The 17,500-nt window shown below is 40.5% G+C and overlaps 1 protein-coding gene across 1 annotated transcript in view; it reads right to left on the bottom strand.

The window, feature by feature from the left end:
• The window catches only part of LOC143288745 (von Willebrand factor D and EGF domain-containing protein-like), a 52,763-nt gene that overhangs the window by 20,398 nt on the left and 14,865 nt on the right, over window positions 1–17,500 (bottom strand). Inside the window, exons 7-12 of the mRNA XM_076597371.1 lie at window positions 15,019–15,092; window positions 13,256–13,319; window positions 8,023–8,211; window positions 3,364–3,593; window positions 1,753–1,903; window positions 730–859 (exon numbers count right to left, since the gene is read on the bottom strand). Of these exons, the coding sequence (XP_076453486.1) occupies window positions 730–859; window positions 1,753–1,903; window positions 3,364–3,593; window positions 8,023–8,211; window positions 13,256–13,319; window positions 15,019–15,092 (838 nt within the window). The remainder of the gene's footprint in view (window positions 1–729; window positions 860–1,752; window positions 1,904–3,363; window positions 3,594–8,022; window positions 8,212–13,255; window positions 13,320–15,018; window positions 15,093–17,500) is intronic.

The following is a 17,500-nucleotide window of genomic DNA, read 5'->3' as shown; positions in this document are numbered from 1 at the left end:
GTATTACCTGTTCTGCTACGTGCAAGTCTAAGTATCGTCTGAAGATTCTTACGGGACAATATGGATACCTCCGTGTTGATGTTTAAAAAAAGGTCTATCACATTCTTTTCATTTCTCTGGAAGGGACTTTCTGGATCTTCATTTTTGATTGAAACTGCCACCCCCACACTGAATCCACGATGATGGTTTACAGTCCAACACACACACACCTACACACACACACACACACACACACACACACACACACACACACACACACACACACACACACACACACACACACACACACACACACACACACACACACACACACACACACACACACACACACACACACACACACCTCCTTCCCCATCTTAAAAAAAATTACAAAGACCAAAAACAAAAAACAAACAGAAAAACAACAACAACAAAAAAAGAATACAAGTAAGTAAAAAAAAAAAAAAAAACAACCCCAAAGACAATAAAAACAGAAAGAGAACAAAATCGCTGTTCTGAAAGTTTCCCTCGATGTCTCTGTCTCTGTCTCTGTCTCTGTCTCTCTCTCTCTCTCTCTCTCTCTCTCTCTCTCTCTCTCTCAGGGAAATGATGCTGCCAGCCCGATCGCACACTCTGTCCTAAGCCCGAGGCAGCCGCTCCCTCTGATTCGGGTAGAGCTCCAAAACAACTCCTAACTTACAGGTTAAAGTCTCGCTTCATATAACTTTCACTTTTTTACACACAACTCACTGCGCTGTACGGTGTGAGGAGGCTCGGGCAAGTCCATACGAGTGAAGTCCGCCTCTCTCTTGGTGGTGGACCAGCCCGTTTGGGGGGCTAGGAAAGCTGGCAGGTTGTTGGTGGGTCCGCAAGGGGAGCACTGCACAACACACACACACACACACACACACACACACACACACACACACACACACACACACACACACACACACACACACACACGAATACACAAGAGACACATTCCAACCCATTCCAACCCATTCACGGCACAGCACAGCAGAGCATAGTACAGCACAGCACAAAGCAACACAACACAACACAACCCACACTACACGACACAGCACAACACAACATGACACAATACAACACAAACACAAACACAACGCAACACAACACAACCAAACCCACACAACACAACACAACCAAACCCACACAACACAACACAACCAAACCAATACAACAAACACAACCAAACCCACACAACACAGTACAACACAGCACAAACAACACAACACAACACATCACAACCAAACTCACACAACACAAAACAAAACAACACAACACAAACACAGAACACAACCAAACCCACACAACACAAACACACCACAACATAACACAAATGCAAACACAACACAAACACAAACACAACACAACACAAACACAAATACAACACAACACAAACACAAATACAACACAACACAAATACAACACAAACACAACACAAATACAAACACAACACAAACACAAACATAACACAAATACAAACACAACACAAACACAACACAAATACAAACACAACACAAACACAACACAAACACAACACAAATACAAACACAACACAAACACAACACAAACACAAACACAACACAAACACAACACAAATACAAACACAACACAAACACAACCACAAACACAACACAAATACAAACACAACACAAACACAACACAAACACAACACAAATACAAACACAACACAAACACAACACAAACACAACCACAAACACAACAAAAACACAACACAACACGGCTCACCCTCTGCGCGTGCTTCAGGTCCGCTGCCACGGAGCAGTTGATCCGCGGGGCCCCAGTCACCCCATCGTCACACTGGCAGTAGTGAGGGACCTGTGTGTGCGTGGGCACGGTGGGTGGGAGGGTGTGGAACAGACTCTCCGTCGTGTTGTGTCTGGACGGAGACAAAAAGAGGCCGAGTGCGAAAGGTCAGGGGGCGGGTGGCTGTGTGTGTGTGGGTGTTGGGGGGTGGGGGGCGAAGTGTTGAGGAGGGGGTGGGGGAGGGGCCAGTGGGGGCGGAGTGGGGAGGCGAAGTCGTGCTGGGGATAGCATCGTTCTGAAAGTGGCGGGACCAGAAGAAAAGGAGGTGGTGGTTCAGTTCAGTTGAGTTCAGTTATTCAAAGAGGCGTCACTACTGCAGCGTTCGGACAAAGCCATATACGCCACACCACGTCCGCTAGGCTGAGCTAGCCTGACCAACAAGCGTAGCATAACCCAACGCGCCTAGTCAGGCCTTCAGTGCTTATGTATTTGTGGATACCTACCACAGTTCCCTGCTTCCCTGCTTCCATGCCTTCCTCAACTTCTTCGCAGGGAACAGCAAAAGAGCCTATAGCACCCTCAAGACCCTCACCAAGACTAGCCAGCCAAGATCAGCTGTCATCGAAGATAAGGATGGCAAGCTACTGACAGATAGCGAAGAAGTCCTGAAGAGGTGGACAGAATACTGTGACGGCCTCTACAACTACCAGCTCAATCCAGACTCATCCATATTGCAGGACAACCCACGATCCACAGACTGTGAGGGAAATCTCCAAGTATTGAAGGAGGAGGTTGAGGCTGCAATACAGAGTCTGAAGCCAGAGAAATCCCCAGGAGTGGACAACGTCCCATCTGAGCTTTTGAAGTACGGAGGGAAGGAGTCCACAGAAGCACTAACAATGCTATGTCAGAAGATCTGGACAGAAAAGAAGTGGCCAACAGAATGGACCCAATCGCTGGTGATTCCTCTACCCAAGAAGGGCAACCTCAAGCAGTGTAAAAATTACAGGACTGTAAGTCTGATTAGCCACCCAAGCAAAGTCATGCTCCGCATCATCCTCAACCGATTGAAATCCAAGGCTGAGGAGCTGCTATCAGAAGAACTAGCAGGCTTTAGAAAAGGGCGGAGCACTGTCGAACAAATATTCAACTGTCGAGTCCTCATTGAAAAACATCTACAACACCAAAAGGACATCTTTCACAACTTCATCGACTTCAAGAAGGCATTCGATCGGGTGTGGCACAGCGGCATCTGGCAAGTACTGAGAGCAGAGGTCAAGGCCAGGCAGGAGTCAGAGTGTAAAGGTTAGGGCCGGAAAGGGATACTATGAATGGATTAAGCAACCAAGGCACACATACACACATACATGTATATATGTATATGTATATCTATCTATCTATCTAAAAAAACAACAACATACAGATGGATACAGAAATACGTATACCTACGAACCCCGTACCTATCTAAATATATACATGTAGATACATACATGCATACACACATACATATTCCTACCAACCTCATAGATAGATGGACAGACAGACACATATATATAAACATGCAGACATGCCTACATACATATACCTACGAACCTCCAAGACTCCTCGAAACTGGCAGGCACACATATGCTCTTGCCGGCGCAAGGGTTCTTCTCAACGGTGCCGTTGCTGTGGGTGAACTCGTTGTCCGCTCGGCCGTCGGGGGTGCCGCAGATGCCTCTGCCGTGGCCGCTGGTGCCGTCTGAAGCGGGAACCGTCAGGTAGACGTTGTGATAGAAGGAGCCCACGTCCATCTTCACCTCCCGTCCTGAGGGCAGGTACACCTGAGGAGGGGGGGGAGAGAGAGAGAGAGAGAGAGAGAGAGAGGAGAGAGAGAAACGTGAAACGTGAAAGTCATTTATTGTCCACATAGCAATACAGCCCTCAGGACAAGGGGGATATCATATTAAGCATATTGTTGCACCTCTTGAATGGTTCTAACATCAATCACACACACACACACACACACACACACACACACACACACACACACACATACACACACACGCGCGCGCGCAAAATACATACCTAATAATGCACGCACTCACGTGCGTACAGATACATACATGAAACGTGCGGTTAAATGTTGATCATCATTGGATTAGTTGTCATTTTCTTCCATTATCTTTTTTCTCACAAGCATTGCTTCTGCTATGAACCTTGCTAGAGCTTTCAAAGAGTTTTCATTGTCATTCGAAATAATACTCACAACATGATTGTGACTCGGATTACCAAAGAAAGAATTTATCATACTACAGGTTTTTTTTTCGTTTATCGTCGTATGCGGTACAATGAAAAAGAAAGGAGAGAGAGACAGAGAGGAGGGGAGGAGGAGGAGGTTTCGTGAGTTTTGTTTGTTTGTTAAGTGTGTGGGTTGAGGGGTGGAGGAAAGGAAGTACCGACGAGAGAGAGAGAGAGAGAGAGAGAGAGAGAGAGAGAGAGAGAGAGAGAGAGAGAGAGAGAGAGAGAGAGAGAGAGAGAGAGAGAGAGAGAGAGAGAGAGAGAGAGAGAGAGAGAGAGAGAAGATGGAGAATAAGAATACGAATATGGATGCAAGCGTTTTACTTATCAGGCCTTTTCGGCCCGTATCAAGAGATGTTTAGTTGTTACATTTGCTATCAATCGGTTCCAGACACGTGAAATGTTTTGGCAACGACAACAATATACCAATCAAACACTCAAGTAAGGCACTTAAGCAAAACTACTGAAAGCATACTTACACAGAGAGAGAGAGAGGGAACACTGAATACTCAAATGTTTAATGTCATTAGCTGTAAAGCTCTAGTGACATAGTAGGAACAAATCAGAACAAAAATGGTGCAAAACAAATTAAATGGAACAGAAAGGAAAAACATAAACAAAGTAAACTAAACTACTAAGGGACAAGCGGCACTTTGGTACTTTGTCATTTGCTCGAAAAGTCCATGTGGCAGGCGGGTACTGTCCCCGCCCCTCCCCCCCCACGCCCCCCCCCCCCCTCCCCCCGAAGTTGTTCCTCTCCAAGGTTTGAACAGTACGCAGGAAACAAAGTACATATAATCCGTATACTAATTATTTAATTAAGCATGTGACATCAACACACATCATATCAATACGAACACGAACACATAACAAAGTACATATAAAACATATAATGATTATCTAAGCATGTGACACCGAAACACGCCATATCAATACGAACACATCATAAAAATACATTGTCGAAATTGACCATCCAAATGTAACCGTCCCTTTTTGTCTATGCCTTTTTTTCCCTCATAGAACCCATTCTAAGTTTTTAATTGATTAGTGAGTATTTGGACCGATAGTAGACGTTTTACGTATATTTACTGCCTCGGACACATATTTTGCTAGTGAGAGTATCATGTCTTCATTTTCTGTTATCAGTATGAACGAACAAATCTTTTCTCGAGACTGGAGCTGTATTGAAAAGGGTACAGATTTTTCGCAATTCTTCGTATCCTTTGCAGTTAAATATGAAATGGTTTTCATCTTCTGGGCTTTCACCACACATTGGGCAAGGGGATGTCGCTACATCTGAATCGAACCATCTTCTGTTGGCATTCAGTCCAAGTGCTCTCAATCTGAGCCTCGCAAAACAGATTCTATGCCACTTGTTTGTTACGATCTTGATATATTTTTCTGTTGAGAGAGAGAGAGAGAGAGAGAGAGAGAGAGAGAGAGAGAGAACACTGAACACTGAACACTGGACACTGGACACTGAAATGAACATCGTGAATTAGCAACAGCAACAACCGCCGTGAGATACACTTCAATGACAACAAAATTCATTGCTGATGAACTGACAGTAAGATTTGACATTGATTTTCCTAAAAGAGCTAAAGCCATTTCATCACAAGAAACAGTTGCAACTTACGTTTCAAATTTGTTAAAAGAATCTGATGTCAGAAAAGAATCTGATGACAGAAAAATATCAGAATCATCTCCATATATTTACAGATGGATGACAAAAATGCTGGTGCGGCTTTCTATATTCCTGCCTTTTAAGTTGAAAAATCTTACTTTATTGGAAAACATATTTCCATAGTCACAGCTGTGCTAATTGCTATTATACAAGCTCTGAACTACTTAGTGAGCCATCAAATAGTTTTCTCGAAAATAGCATTCTTGGCTGATTCCAAATCAGTACTTTATGCTCTAGAATTATGTAGCCTTGAAACAAGACCTCACTTAGTTATTGAGGCAAATCATTTGGTACATTGTTTGAGGATTAAAGGGACTGAGGTCAGTTTTTGTTGGGTGCCTTCTCATGTGGGCATTCATGGCAATGAAACTACTGATAAAGCAGCTAAAAGAGGAGCACAAGATTCAGAAAAAACGACAAAAATACATGTCCGTCTTTCCGTAAAAGAGGCATACACTGTGTTGGAAAAATCAGCATGGGGTCGATTTCATAACCGATGGAAGGAAAAGTTTTTAAAACATATATGGACATTATTCCCCGAGAATATTATTAAAGAAAAGATACCGAATCCATCAGCTTGCTATACAAGATTAATAACCTCTGCTTTCTTCCGTATAAAACTTGATGCGCTGAAGACAAAGTATAGTAAAAATGTTACATGCATCTGTGGTAAGCAGTTCAGCTTGCAACATTGTTTGTTTCACTGTCAGCAGTTTCTTCTTGCCCAAGTACTTCAAAGAGAATAACTATTCTGCAGATGATTTTTGGAAAGTTATTTCTGACGAGGTTCTTATGGTCGAACTTTCACAGGCATTAGTGCATAGCCTTATTTCTACATTCCTTTAATGTACTTCAGAAATGTGTTAATGCTTACTGATTATTTTTATCATTATTGAATTGTTATTGTTAAATGTAATTGCATGTAAGTTATGCATTTTTGGGTATTTTTCTACCTTCTCTGTTTTCCTTTTCCCTCTCCCCTCCCCCCCCTCCTCACCTCTAATCGTCTAATATCACTGATAATGAAAAGACGCTAAACTAAAGAACGAACTGAAATGTTTACTGTCCGGCACTAGCTGTAAAGTTCTAGTGACATAGTAGGTACTAATCAGAAGAAAATGGTGCAAAACAGATCAAATGGAACAGAAAGGAAAAAACAGAACTGGGAGAGAAGGATCGAGGAAGAGTGGACAGTGTCAGAAAGTGTGCAAGAGGTGAGGTGGAATCAGGTGAAAAATGGATGAAGTAGTTTGTTGTCGTTGTTGGGGTTTTTTTGTGTTTTTTTGTGTTTTTGAGACGATGATTTATAGTTCAGTGGGACAATGTGTAACTACTTTGGGTAGTTAGTTGAGACAGCATTTTCTGAGACGATGATTTATAGTTCAGTGTACAATGTGTAACTACTTTGGGTAGTTAGTTGAGACAGTATTTTCTGAGACGATGATTTGTAGTTCAGTGGACAATGTGTAACTACTTTGGGTAGTTAGCTGAGACAGCATTTTCTGAGACGATTTGTAGTTCAGTGGGAAATGTGTAACTACTTTGGGTAGTTAGCTGAGACAGCATTTTCTGAGACGATGATTGTAGTTCAGTGGGAAATGTGTAACTACTTTGGGTAGTTAGCTGAGACAGCATTTTCTGAGACGATGATTTGTAGTTCAGTGGACAATGTGTAACTACTTTGGGTAGTTAGTTGAAACAGCATTTTTGAGACGATGATTTATAGTTCAGTGGACAATGTGTAACTACTTTGGGTAGTTAGCTGAGACAGCATTTTCTGAGACGATGATTTGTAGTTCAGTGGACAATGTGTAACTACTTTGGGTAGTTGGTTGAAACAGCATTTTTGAGACGATGATTTGTAGTTCAGTGGACAATGTGTAACTACTTTGGGTAGTTGGTTGAAACAGCATTTTTGAGACGATGATTTATAGTTCAGTGGGAAATGTGTAACTACTTTGGGTAGTTAGTTGAGACAGTATTTTCTGAGACGATGATTTGCAGTTCAGTGGAAAATGTGTACCTACTTCGGGTAGTTAGTTGAGACAGCATTTCTTGAGACGATGAATTATAGTTCAGTGGAAATTGTGTAACTACTTTGGGTAGTTGGTTGAAACAGCATTTTTGAGACGATGATTTATAGTTCAGTGGGAAATGTGTAATTTCAAACGCGGATATCACGGGACTGAGTTGGTGCAGGTCTATTCATGTGGTATTTGGGTATCGGGAGGTCGAAAACTATACAAGAAAGATACACCATAACTCTGAACTGCCTGTGGCCGACTGACCATGATGTGCTTGCCGTCGTTGGAGCGCTCAATGACCGTGCCTTCCCTTAGTGGCTGGGAGGTCTCCACCACGGGCGCGTGCTTCATGTCGCCACAGTTGTTGATGTGGATCACGTCGTTGTGCTCCTTGACCAGTAGACCGCACTGACAGGCCACCCGTCTGTTGCACACGTAAGTCCGTGACTGGACCTTGACACAGAAGGAAGTATCAGTATCAGTATCAGTAGCTCAAGGAGCCGTTACTGCGTTCGGTCAAATCCATATACGCTACACCACATCTTAACCCAACGCGCTTAGTCAGGCCTTGAGAGAAAAAAACAAAAACAGAAAAAACAAACAACAAAAACACAATAAAATAAAATAGCAATAATAATAAAATTAGAAAATAAAATAAATTAAATTTTAAAAAAAAATTTTTTATAAATAAATAAATATGTTTTAATAAAAAAAATAATAAAGAAAGAAAGAAAGAAAGAAAAATAGATAAATACATAAAAATACTACTACTACTACTACTACTACTACTAATAATAATAATATTTATAAGGAGCAAAATCTTGATGAAGTCTACTTAATGCGCACAAAAAAAGGAAGGAAGGAAGGAAAGAGAGACGGGTACAAGTTGCTTTCGTTTGAATTGATTCCTTTCCATTTTCCTTTCTTTATTTGTTTCTCAAGGCCTGACAAGGTGCGTTGGGTTACGCTGCTGGTCAGTCGCGGCACCTGCTTAGCAGAAGTGCTGTAGCGTATATGGATTTGTCCGAACGCATTGACGACTTCTTTGAGCTACTGATACTGATACTTATTTAGTTACTTATTTAAGCATTGTTTTGATTTTGTTCATATTTCTTTTTTTTTTCTTTTTTTTATGAACTAGAAACATCCTCGCAAGTTCATTGTTGCTGTAATACTCTACAGTAGCTTAATGTGTTAATGGTGTATTTCGACTACAGTCATATATACGTATAAACTGTGCAAAATTCTGATAATGATGAGGATGGTAGTTCAATATGGGTAATATAACCTTCAATGCAAGGACCCCCCCCCCCCCCCAAAAAAAAAGGAAAGAAAACAGAAAACAAAAACTCCTGTATGAAAATCGAGGCGTAGTAATAAAAGGTAAGCACATCACAAGACAACAGACACAATCATTTATTAACGAGAGTAATAAAAGGTAAGCCCATCAAAGACAACACACACAATTATTCATTAACGAGGGTGATAAAAGGTAAGCACCTCACAAGGCAAAAAGACACAATCATTTTTCAACGAGGGTGATAAAAGGTAAGCACCTCACAAGGCAAAAAGACACAATGATTTATTAACGAGGGTAATAAAAGGTAAGCACATCACAAGATAACAGACACAATCATTTATTAACGAGGGTGATAAAAGGTAAGCACCTCACAAGAACAGACAATGATTTATTAACGAGGGTAATAAAAGGTAAGTACATCACAAGATAACAGACACAATTATTTAGTAACGAGGGTAATAAAAGGTAAGCACATCACAAGATAACAGACACAATCATTTATTAACGAGGGTGATAAAAAGTAAGCACATCACAAGATAACAGACACAATTATTTAGTAACGAGGGTGATAAAAGGTAAGCAAATCACAAGATAACAGACACAATTATTTAGTAACGAGAGTAATAAAAGGTAAGCACATCACAAGATAACAGACACAATTATTTAGTAACGAGAGTAATAAAAGGTAAGCACATCACAAGATAACAGACACAATTATTTAGTAACGAGGGTAATAAAAGGTAAGCACCTCACAAGAACAGACAATGATTTATTAACGAGGGTAATAAAAGGTAAGTACATCACAAGATAACAGACACAATTATTTAGTAACGAGGGTAATAAAAGGTAAGCACCTCACAAGAACAGACAATGATTTATTAACGAGGGTAATAAAAGGTAAGCCCATCACAAGATAACAGACACAATCATTTATTAACGAGGGTGATAAAAAATAAGCACATCACAAGATAACAGGCACAATTATTTAGTAACGAGGGTGATAAAAGATAAGCACGTCACAAGACAACAGACACAATTATTTAGTAACGAGAGTAATAAAAGGTAAGCACATCACAAGATAACAGACACAATCATTTAGTAACGAGGGTGATAACAAATAAGCACATCACAAGATAACAGACACAATTATTTATTAACGAGGGTGATAAAAGGTAAGCACCTCACAAGGCAAAAAGACACAATCATTTTTCAACGAGGGTGATAAAAGGTAAGCACCTCACAAGGCAAAAAGACACAATGATTTATTAACGAGGGTAATAAAAGGTAAGCACATCACAAGATAACAGACACAATCATTTATTAACGAGGGTGATAAAAGGTAAGCACCTCACAAGAACAGACAATGATTTATTAACGAGGGTAATAAAAGGTAAGTACATCACAAGATAACAGACACAATTATTTAGTAACGAGGGTAATAAAAGGTAAGCCCATCACAAGATAACAGACACAATCATTTATTAACGAGGGTGATAAAAAATAAGCACATCACAAGATAACAGACACAATTATTTAGTAACGAGGGTGATAAAAAGTAAGCACATCACAAGATAACAGACACAATCATTTATTAACGAGGGTGATAAAAGGTAAGCACATCACAAGATAACAGACACAATCATTTATTAACGAGGGTGATAAAAAATAAGCACATCACAAGATAACAGACACAATTATTTAGTAACGAGGGTGATAAAAGATAAGCACGTCACAAGACAACAGACAAAATTATTTAGTAACGAGGATGATAAAAGGTAAGCACCTCACAAGATAACAGACACAATTATTTAGTAACGATGGTAATAAAAGGTAAGCCCATCACAAGATAACAGACACAATCATTTAGTAACGAGGGTGATAACAAATAAGCACATCACAAGATAACAGACACAATTATTTAGTAACAAGGGTGATAAAAGGTAAGCACGTCACAAGACAACAGACAAAATTATTTAGTAACGAGGGTAATAAAAGGTAAGCACCTCACAAGATAACAGACACAATTATCTATCAACAAGTCACAATAAACAATAAGCACGGTACAAGGCACAGTTTTGAAAATCAGTGTGATTATAAATACGAGGCGCATACTACTACTACTACTACTACTACTACTACTACTACTACTAATAATAATAATAATATTTATAAGGAGCAAAATCTTGATGAAGTCTACTTAATGCGCACAAAAAAAGGAAGGAAGGAAGGAAAGAGAGACGGGTACAAGTTGCTTTCGTTTGAATTGATTCCTTTCCATTTTCCTTTCTTTATTTGTTTCTCAAGGCCTGACAATGTGCGTTGGGTTACGCTGCTGGTCAGTCGCGGCACCTGCTTAGCAGAAGTGCTGTAGCGTATATGGATTTGTCCGAACGCATTGACGACTTCTTTGAGCTACTGATACTGATACTTATTTAGTTACTTATTTAAGCATTGTTTTGATTTTGTTCATATTTCTTTTTTTTTTTCTTTTTTTTTATGAACTAGAAACATCCTCGCAAGTTCATTGTTGCTGTAATACTCTACAGTAGCTTAATGTGTTAATGGTGTATTTCGACTACAGTCATATATACGTATAAACTGTGCAAAATTCTGATAATGATGAGGATGGTAGTTCAATATGGGGTAATATAACCTTCAATGCAAGGACCCCCCCCCCCCCCCCCAAAAAAAAGGAAAGAAAACAGAAAACAAAAACTCCTGTATGAAAATCGAGGCGTAGTAATAAAAGGTAAGCACATCACAAGACAACAGACACAATCATTTATTAACGAGGGTAATAAAAGGTAAGCAAGCCACAATACAACAGACACAATGATTTATTAACGAGAGTAATAAAAGGTAAGCCCATCACAAGACAACACACACAATTATTTATTAACGAGGGTAATAAAAGGTAAGCCCATCAAAAGACAACACACACAATGACGTATTAACGAGGGTGATAAAAGGTAAGCACCTCACAAGGCAAAAAGACACAATGATTTATTAATGAGGGTAAAGAAAGGTAATCACATCACAAGACAACAGACACAATCATTTATTAACGAGGGTGATAAAAGGTAAGCACCTCACAAGAACAGACAATGATTTATTAACGAGGGTAATAAAAGGTAAGCCCATCACAAGATAACAGACACAATCATTTAGTAACGAGGGTGATAACAAATAAGCACATCACAAGATAACAGACACAATTATTTAGTAACGAGGGTAATAAAAGGTAAGCACGTCACAAGACAACAGACAAAATTATTTAGTAACGAGGGTAATAAAAGGTAAGCACATCACAAGACAACAGACACAATTATCTATCAACAAGTCACAATAAACAATAAGCACGGTACAAGACACAGTTTTGAAAATCAGTGTGATTATAAATACGAGGCGCAATAAAAGATAAGTAAATTACTGTACGAAGGACACAATTCTTTATCAACCAGATGAATATAAGATAGGCAAGTGGTAAGACAAAGGAAAAATTATCTATTCATGAGACGAGGGTTAATAAAAGATAAGAAAGTTATCTGGTAAAAGACACAGTTCTTTATTCACAATGCATGACAAGACAGAAATAAATGATGGACTGACAAAATTGCAGAATGAGCAGGAAAGCCATAAGCCGATAACCCAAGGGCTTGGACACAAAACTGACAGACCTGACGGAATCTGAAGAAAAGTTCTTCTGGACGGCGCCTCCATTACTCTTCACAATGAGACAGGTTAGAAGAAGAAGAAGAAGATGATGATGATGAGGAGGAGGAGGAGGAGGAGGAGGAGGAAGAAGAAGAAGAAGAAGAAGAAGAAGATTGATTGAATCTTTAATGGGTAAAGAATCAGGCAAAATAAAGGCCTTTTCACAATTCTGCCCATTTAACGACACAAAACAAAAATAAAGAACGACACAAAACATAAAAATAAAGAAATAAATTAAAACAAAATAAGATAATAAGAACGATGAATAAGAATAGTAACTGGAATAGTCGATTAAAGGTAACAAAACGATGAAAACTGGAACAATTGGTAGATTGAAGATCAGTATACTCCATTTCATGCGTTCCATTTGAAGATCAGTATATTCCATTTCATGCGTTCCATTTGAAGATCAGTATATTCCAGTAAGCTCCTTTTCATGGTTTGATTACGACAGGTGGTTGTGACTCAAGAAATCAAGCCTACCTCAAAGTCGTCCGTGTCAGTTTTATACATAGTGAAGTCCCCAGCATCAAATAAATGATATCGCCTGCAACAAAAATACTGAAAAATGAACCTGTGTGTGTGTGTGTGTGTGTGTGTGTGTGTGTGTGTGTGTGTGTGTGTGTGTGTGTGTGTGTGTGTGTGTGTGTGCGCGCGCGCGCGCGCGCGTCTCTCTCTCTCTCTCTCTTAGAAAAAGATTCATCCCTTCAAAGTATTATAGCAGACCAACCTTTTTCAGACTATCAGTATTAATGTCTTGCAGAAATTAATCTGCTATCAAGAACTTCACAGTTTTTCTGTATAATTCGTTTCAGAGAAGAGCCATTATGAGCTGATACTACGATAATGTTCAAAGATATATTTATAATATTCACGAATTACATGTACTTTTTTTTCTTTTTTCTTTTTTTCTTTTTTTTGTGCACATCGTTTTCTAAAATACTTTCTATTTATGTATACCCCGTTCAAATGAGGTCTTAGCCTTTCTTGAATAAAACATCGTTATCGTTATCTCCCTCTCTCTCTCTCTCTCCGTCCCTCTCTCAGACAGACAGACAGACTGACAACTTGACGAATAGACAGCTAAAGCGGCAGACAGACAGACAGCTAAAGCGGCAGACAGACAGACAGCTTGACAGACAGCTAAAGCGGTAGACAGACAGACAGCTAAAGCGGCAGACAGACAGCTTGACAGACAGCTAAAGCGGCAGACATACAGACAGCTAAAGCGGCAGACAGACAGCTTGACAGACAGCTAAAGCGGCAGACATACAGACAGCTAAAGCGGCAGACAGACAGACAGCTTGACAGACAGCTAAAGCGGCAGACAGACAGACAGCTAAAGCGGCAGACAGACAGTTTGACAGACAGCTAAAGCGGCAGACAGACAGCTTGACAGACAGCTAAAGCGGCAGACAGACAGACAGCTAAAGCGGCAGACAGACAGCTTGACAGACAGCTAAAGCGGCAGACAGACAGACAGCTTGACAGACAGCTAAAGCGGCAGACAGACAGACAGCTTGACAAACAGTAAAGCGGCAGACAGAGAGAGACAGCTAAAGCGGCAGACAGACAGACAGCTTGACAGACAGCTAAAACGGCAGACAGACAGACAGCTTGACAGACAGCTAAAACGGCAGACAGACAGACAGCTTGACAGACAGCTAAAACGGCAGACAGATAGACAGCTTGACAGACAGCTAAAGCGGCAGACAGACAGACAGCTTGACAGACAGCTAAAGCGGCAGACAGACAGACAGCTTGACAGACAGCTAAAGCGGCAGACAGACAGACAGCTAAAGCGGCAGACAGACAGACAGCTTGACAGACAGCTAAAGCGGCAGACAGACAGCTTGACAGACAGCTAAAGCGGCAGACAGACAGACAGACAGCTAAAGCAGCAGACAGACAGACAGCTAAAGCGGCAGACAGACAGCTAAAGCGGCAGACAGACAGACAGCTTGACAGACAGACAGCTTGACAGACAGACAGCTAAAGCGGCAGACAGACAGACAGACAGCTAAAGCGACAGACAGACAGACAGACAGCTAAAGCGACAGACAGACAGACAGCTTGAGAGACAGACAGACAGACAGCTAAAGCGGCAGACAGACAGACAGACAGCTAAAGCGACAGACAGACAGCTAAAGCGGCAGACAGACAGACAGCTTGACAGACAGCTAAAGCGGCATACAGACAGACAGACAGACAGGTAAAGTGGCAGACAGACAGACAGACCGACTCACTCTCCACTGAATCCTGTGATGTGGGGGTCCCCGGTCCAAGAGCACTTGAGAGGGCGGGACTGTTTCACGTTGACCTGCACCACCGAAAGGCCAGATACTGAATGCTGCTGCTGCTGCTGCTACTGCTGCTGCTGCTACTACTACTACTGCTGCTGCTACTACTACTACTACTGCAGCTACTACTGCTGCTGCAGCTACTACTGCTGCTACTAATGCTGCTACTACTACTGCAGCTACTACTGCTGCTGCTGTTACTTCTGTAGCTACTACTGCTGCTGTTGCTGCTACTACTGCTGCTACTGCTTCTACTGCTGCTACTGCTTCTACTGCTGCTGATGCTGTTGCTACTACTGCTGCTGCTACTACTGCTACTACTACTGTTGCTGCTACTGCTGCTACTACTACTACTACTCCTACTGCTGCTGCTGCTCCTCCTCCTACTACTATTATTACTACTGCTACTGATGCCACTGATAAGAAGAATAAGAATAATTATAATGATAAAGATAATAATAATTTTGTACAAAAGAAAAGGGTTAAAATGCAGCTTCTTTGGGTCGCCGTTGTGGTGGTGGTGAACTTGTTGTTTATTGACTCACTTGTGTAAACAAAGTGAGTCTATGTTTTAACCCGGTGTTCGGTTGTCTGTGTGTGTGTGTGTGTGTGTGTGTGTGTGTCCGTGGTAAACTTTAACATTGACATTTTCTCTGCAAATACTTTGTCAGTTGACACCAAATTAGGCATAAAAATAGGAAAAATTCAATTCTTTCCAGTCATCTTGTTTAAAACAATATTGCACCGCTGGGATGGGCACAAAAAAATTTAAAAAATGAAGCCTAATTATATGCAAACTGCATTTACTGTTATATTTATATTTTTTGTATTCTCTAAACTTGGCACTTTGACCTCTTATTCTGACACAACAACAAGAGGAGTCATTATTATCATTTTTTGTTCAAACAGGAACTTCTTTTGCTAAGCATGGAATTTTTATTTATTTTGCAAACGTTTTGGTGCAGATAGTGAAAAAGGGAAATTACTCTGTAATTAATGCTAGGGCCGTAATTTATCACAAGTGAGTCTTGAAGGCCTTGCCTCTCTTGTTTATGTTACTGATTTTCTTCTTGATGTTCGATGTTGTTATTGTTGTTTTTGTTGCTAGTTGTTGTTGTTGTTGTCGTTGTTGTCGCGAGCAGGTGTTGTCGTTGTTGGCGATGTTGATTTGTCGGTTCTACTCGTTACTGGTTTTGTTGCTGTTTGTTGACTCACTTGTGTAAACAAAGTTTCGGTGTTCGGTTGTCTGTGTGTGTGTGTGTGTGTGTGTGTGTGTGGCCGTGTGTCTGTGTGTCCGTGGTAAACTTTAACATTGATATTTTCTCTGCAAATACTTTGTCAGTTGACACCAAATTTGGCATAAAAATAGGAAAAATTCAGTTCTTTCCAGTCATCTTGTTTAAAACAATATTGCACCGCTGGGATGGGCACACAAAAAAAAGAAAAAAGAAAAAAAAAAAGAAGCCTAATTATATGCAAACTGCATTCACTGTTATTTTTATATTTTTTGTATTCTCTAAACTTGGCACTTTGACCTCTTATTCTGACACAACAACAAGAGGAGTCATTATTATCATTTTTTGCTCAAACAGGAACTTCTTTTGCTGAGCATGGAATTTTTTATTTATTTTGCAAACGTTTTGGTGCAGATAGTAAAAAAGGGAAATTACTCTGTAATTAATGCGAAGGGACTTAATTTATCACAAGTGAGTCTTGAAGGCCTTGCCTCTCTTGTTCATGATGATGATGATGATGATGATGATGATGATGCCTCTGCTGATTTTTTTGTTATCATGGATTGGGTGGTGGTGGTGGTTCGGGGGGGCGGGGGGGGGGGGATGTGCGGAAGGGGTGGAGTAGTGAAGAGGAGGGGTAGTGGTGGTTGCGGTAGGTGGTAAGGGTAGGGGGTGGTGAGGGGTGGGGGTAAGTTAGGGTAGAGGGTACAAAGAAACTGACACGACTGTACGATTCCGTCTCATCAAAGGAAGCGTTGAACGGTAATTTAAAAAAAACAAAAACAAAAAAACAAATTAACTTGTGAGTGGGTGACTGAAAAACCGGATTGAATGATACAGAAAACGAATGATGAGCGTCTAATGGCAGCTGTAAGTCGGCTCTACCCAGGTAGGCAGCGTGTTGCGCAAATCTTGTAAAGCGCTTAGAGCTTGCTTTGTGACCGAGGATAGACGCTTATAAGTATTCATATCATATCAAATTATATCATAGTATGTCATATCATATCATATCATAATTATATCATAGTATATCATATCATATCACATCATATTTATCATACCATATTATATATACCATATTATATAATATATATAATGATGTGGATACTTATACAACGCCTATCCTCGGTCGGAGACCCAAACTCCAAGCGCTTTACAAACACGGGCTCATTTTTTTTACACAACAGGCTGCC

The sequence above is a fragment of the Babylonia areolata genome, chromosome 13 (genome assembly GCF_041734735.1).
Source record: "Babylonia areolata isolate BAREFJ2019XMU chromosome 13, ASM4173473v1, whole genome shotgun sequence".
Lineage (NCBI taxonomy): Eukaryota > Metazoa > Mollusca > Gastropoda > Neogastropoda > Buccinidae > Babylonia > Babylonia areolata.
This window is presented reverse-complemented; position numbering and strand designations above follow the sequence as displayed.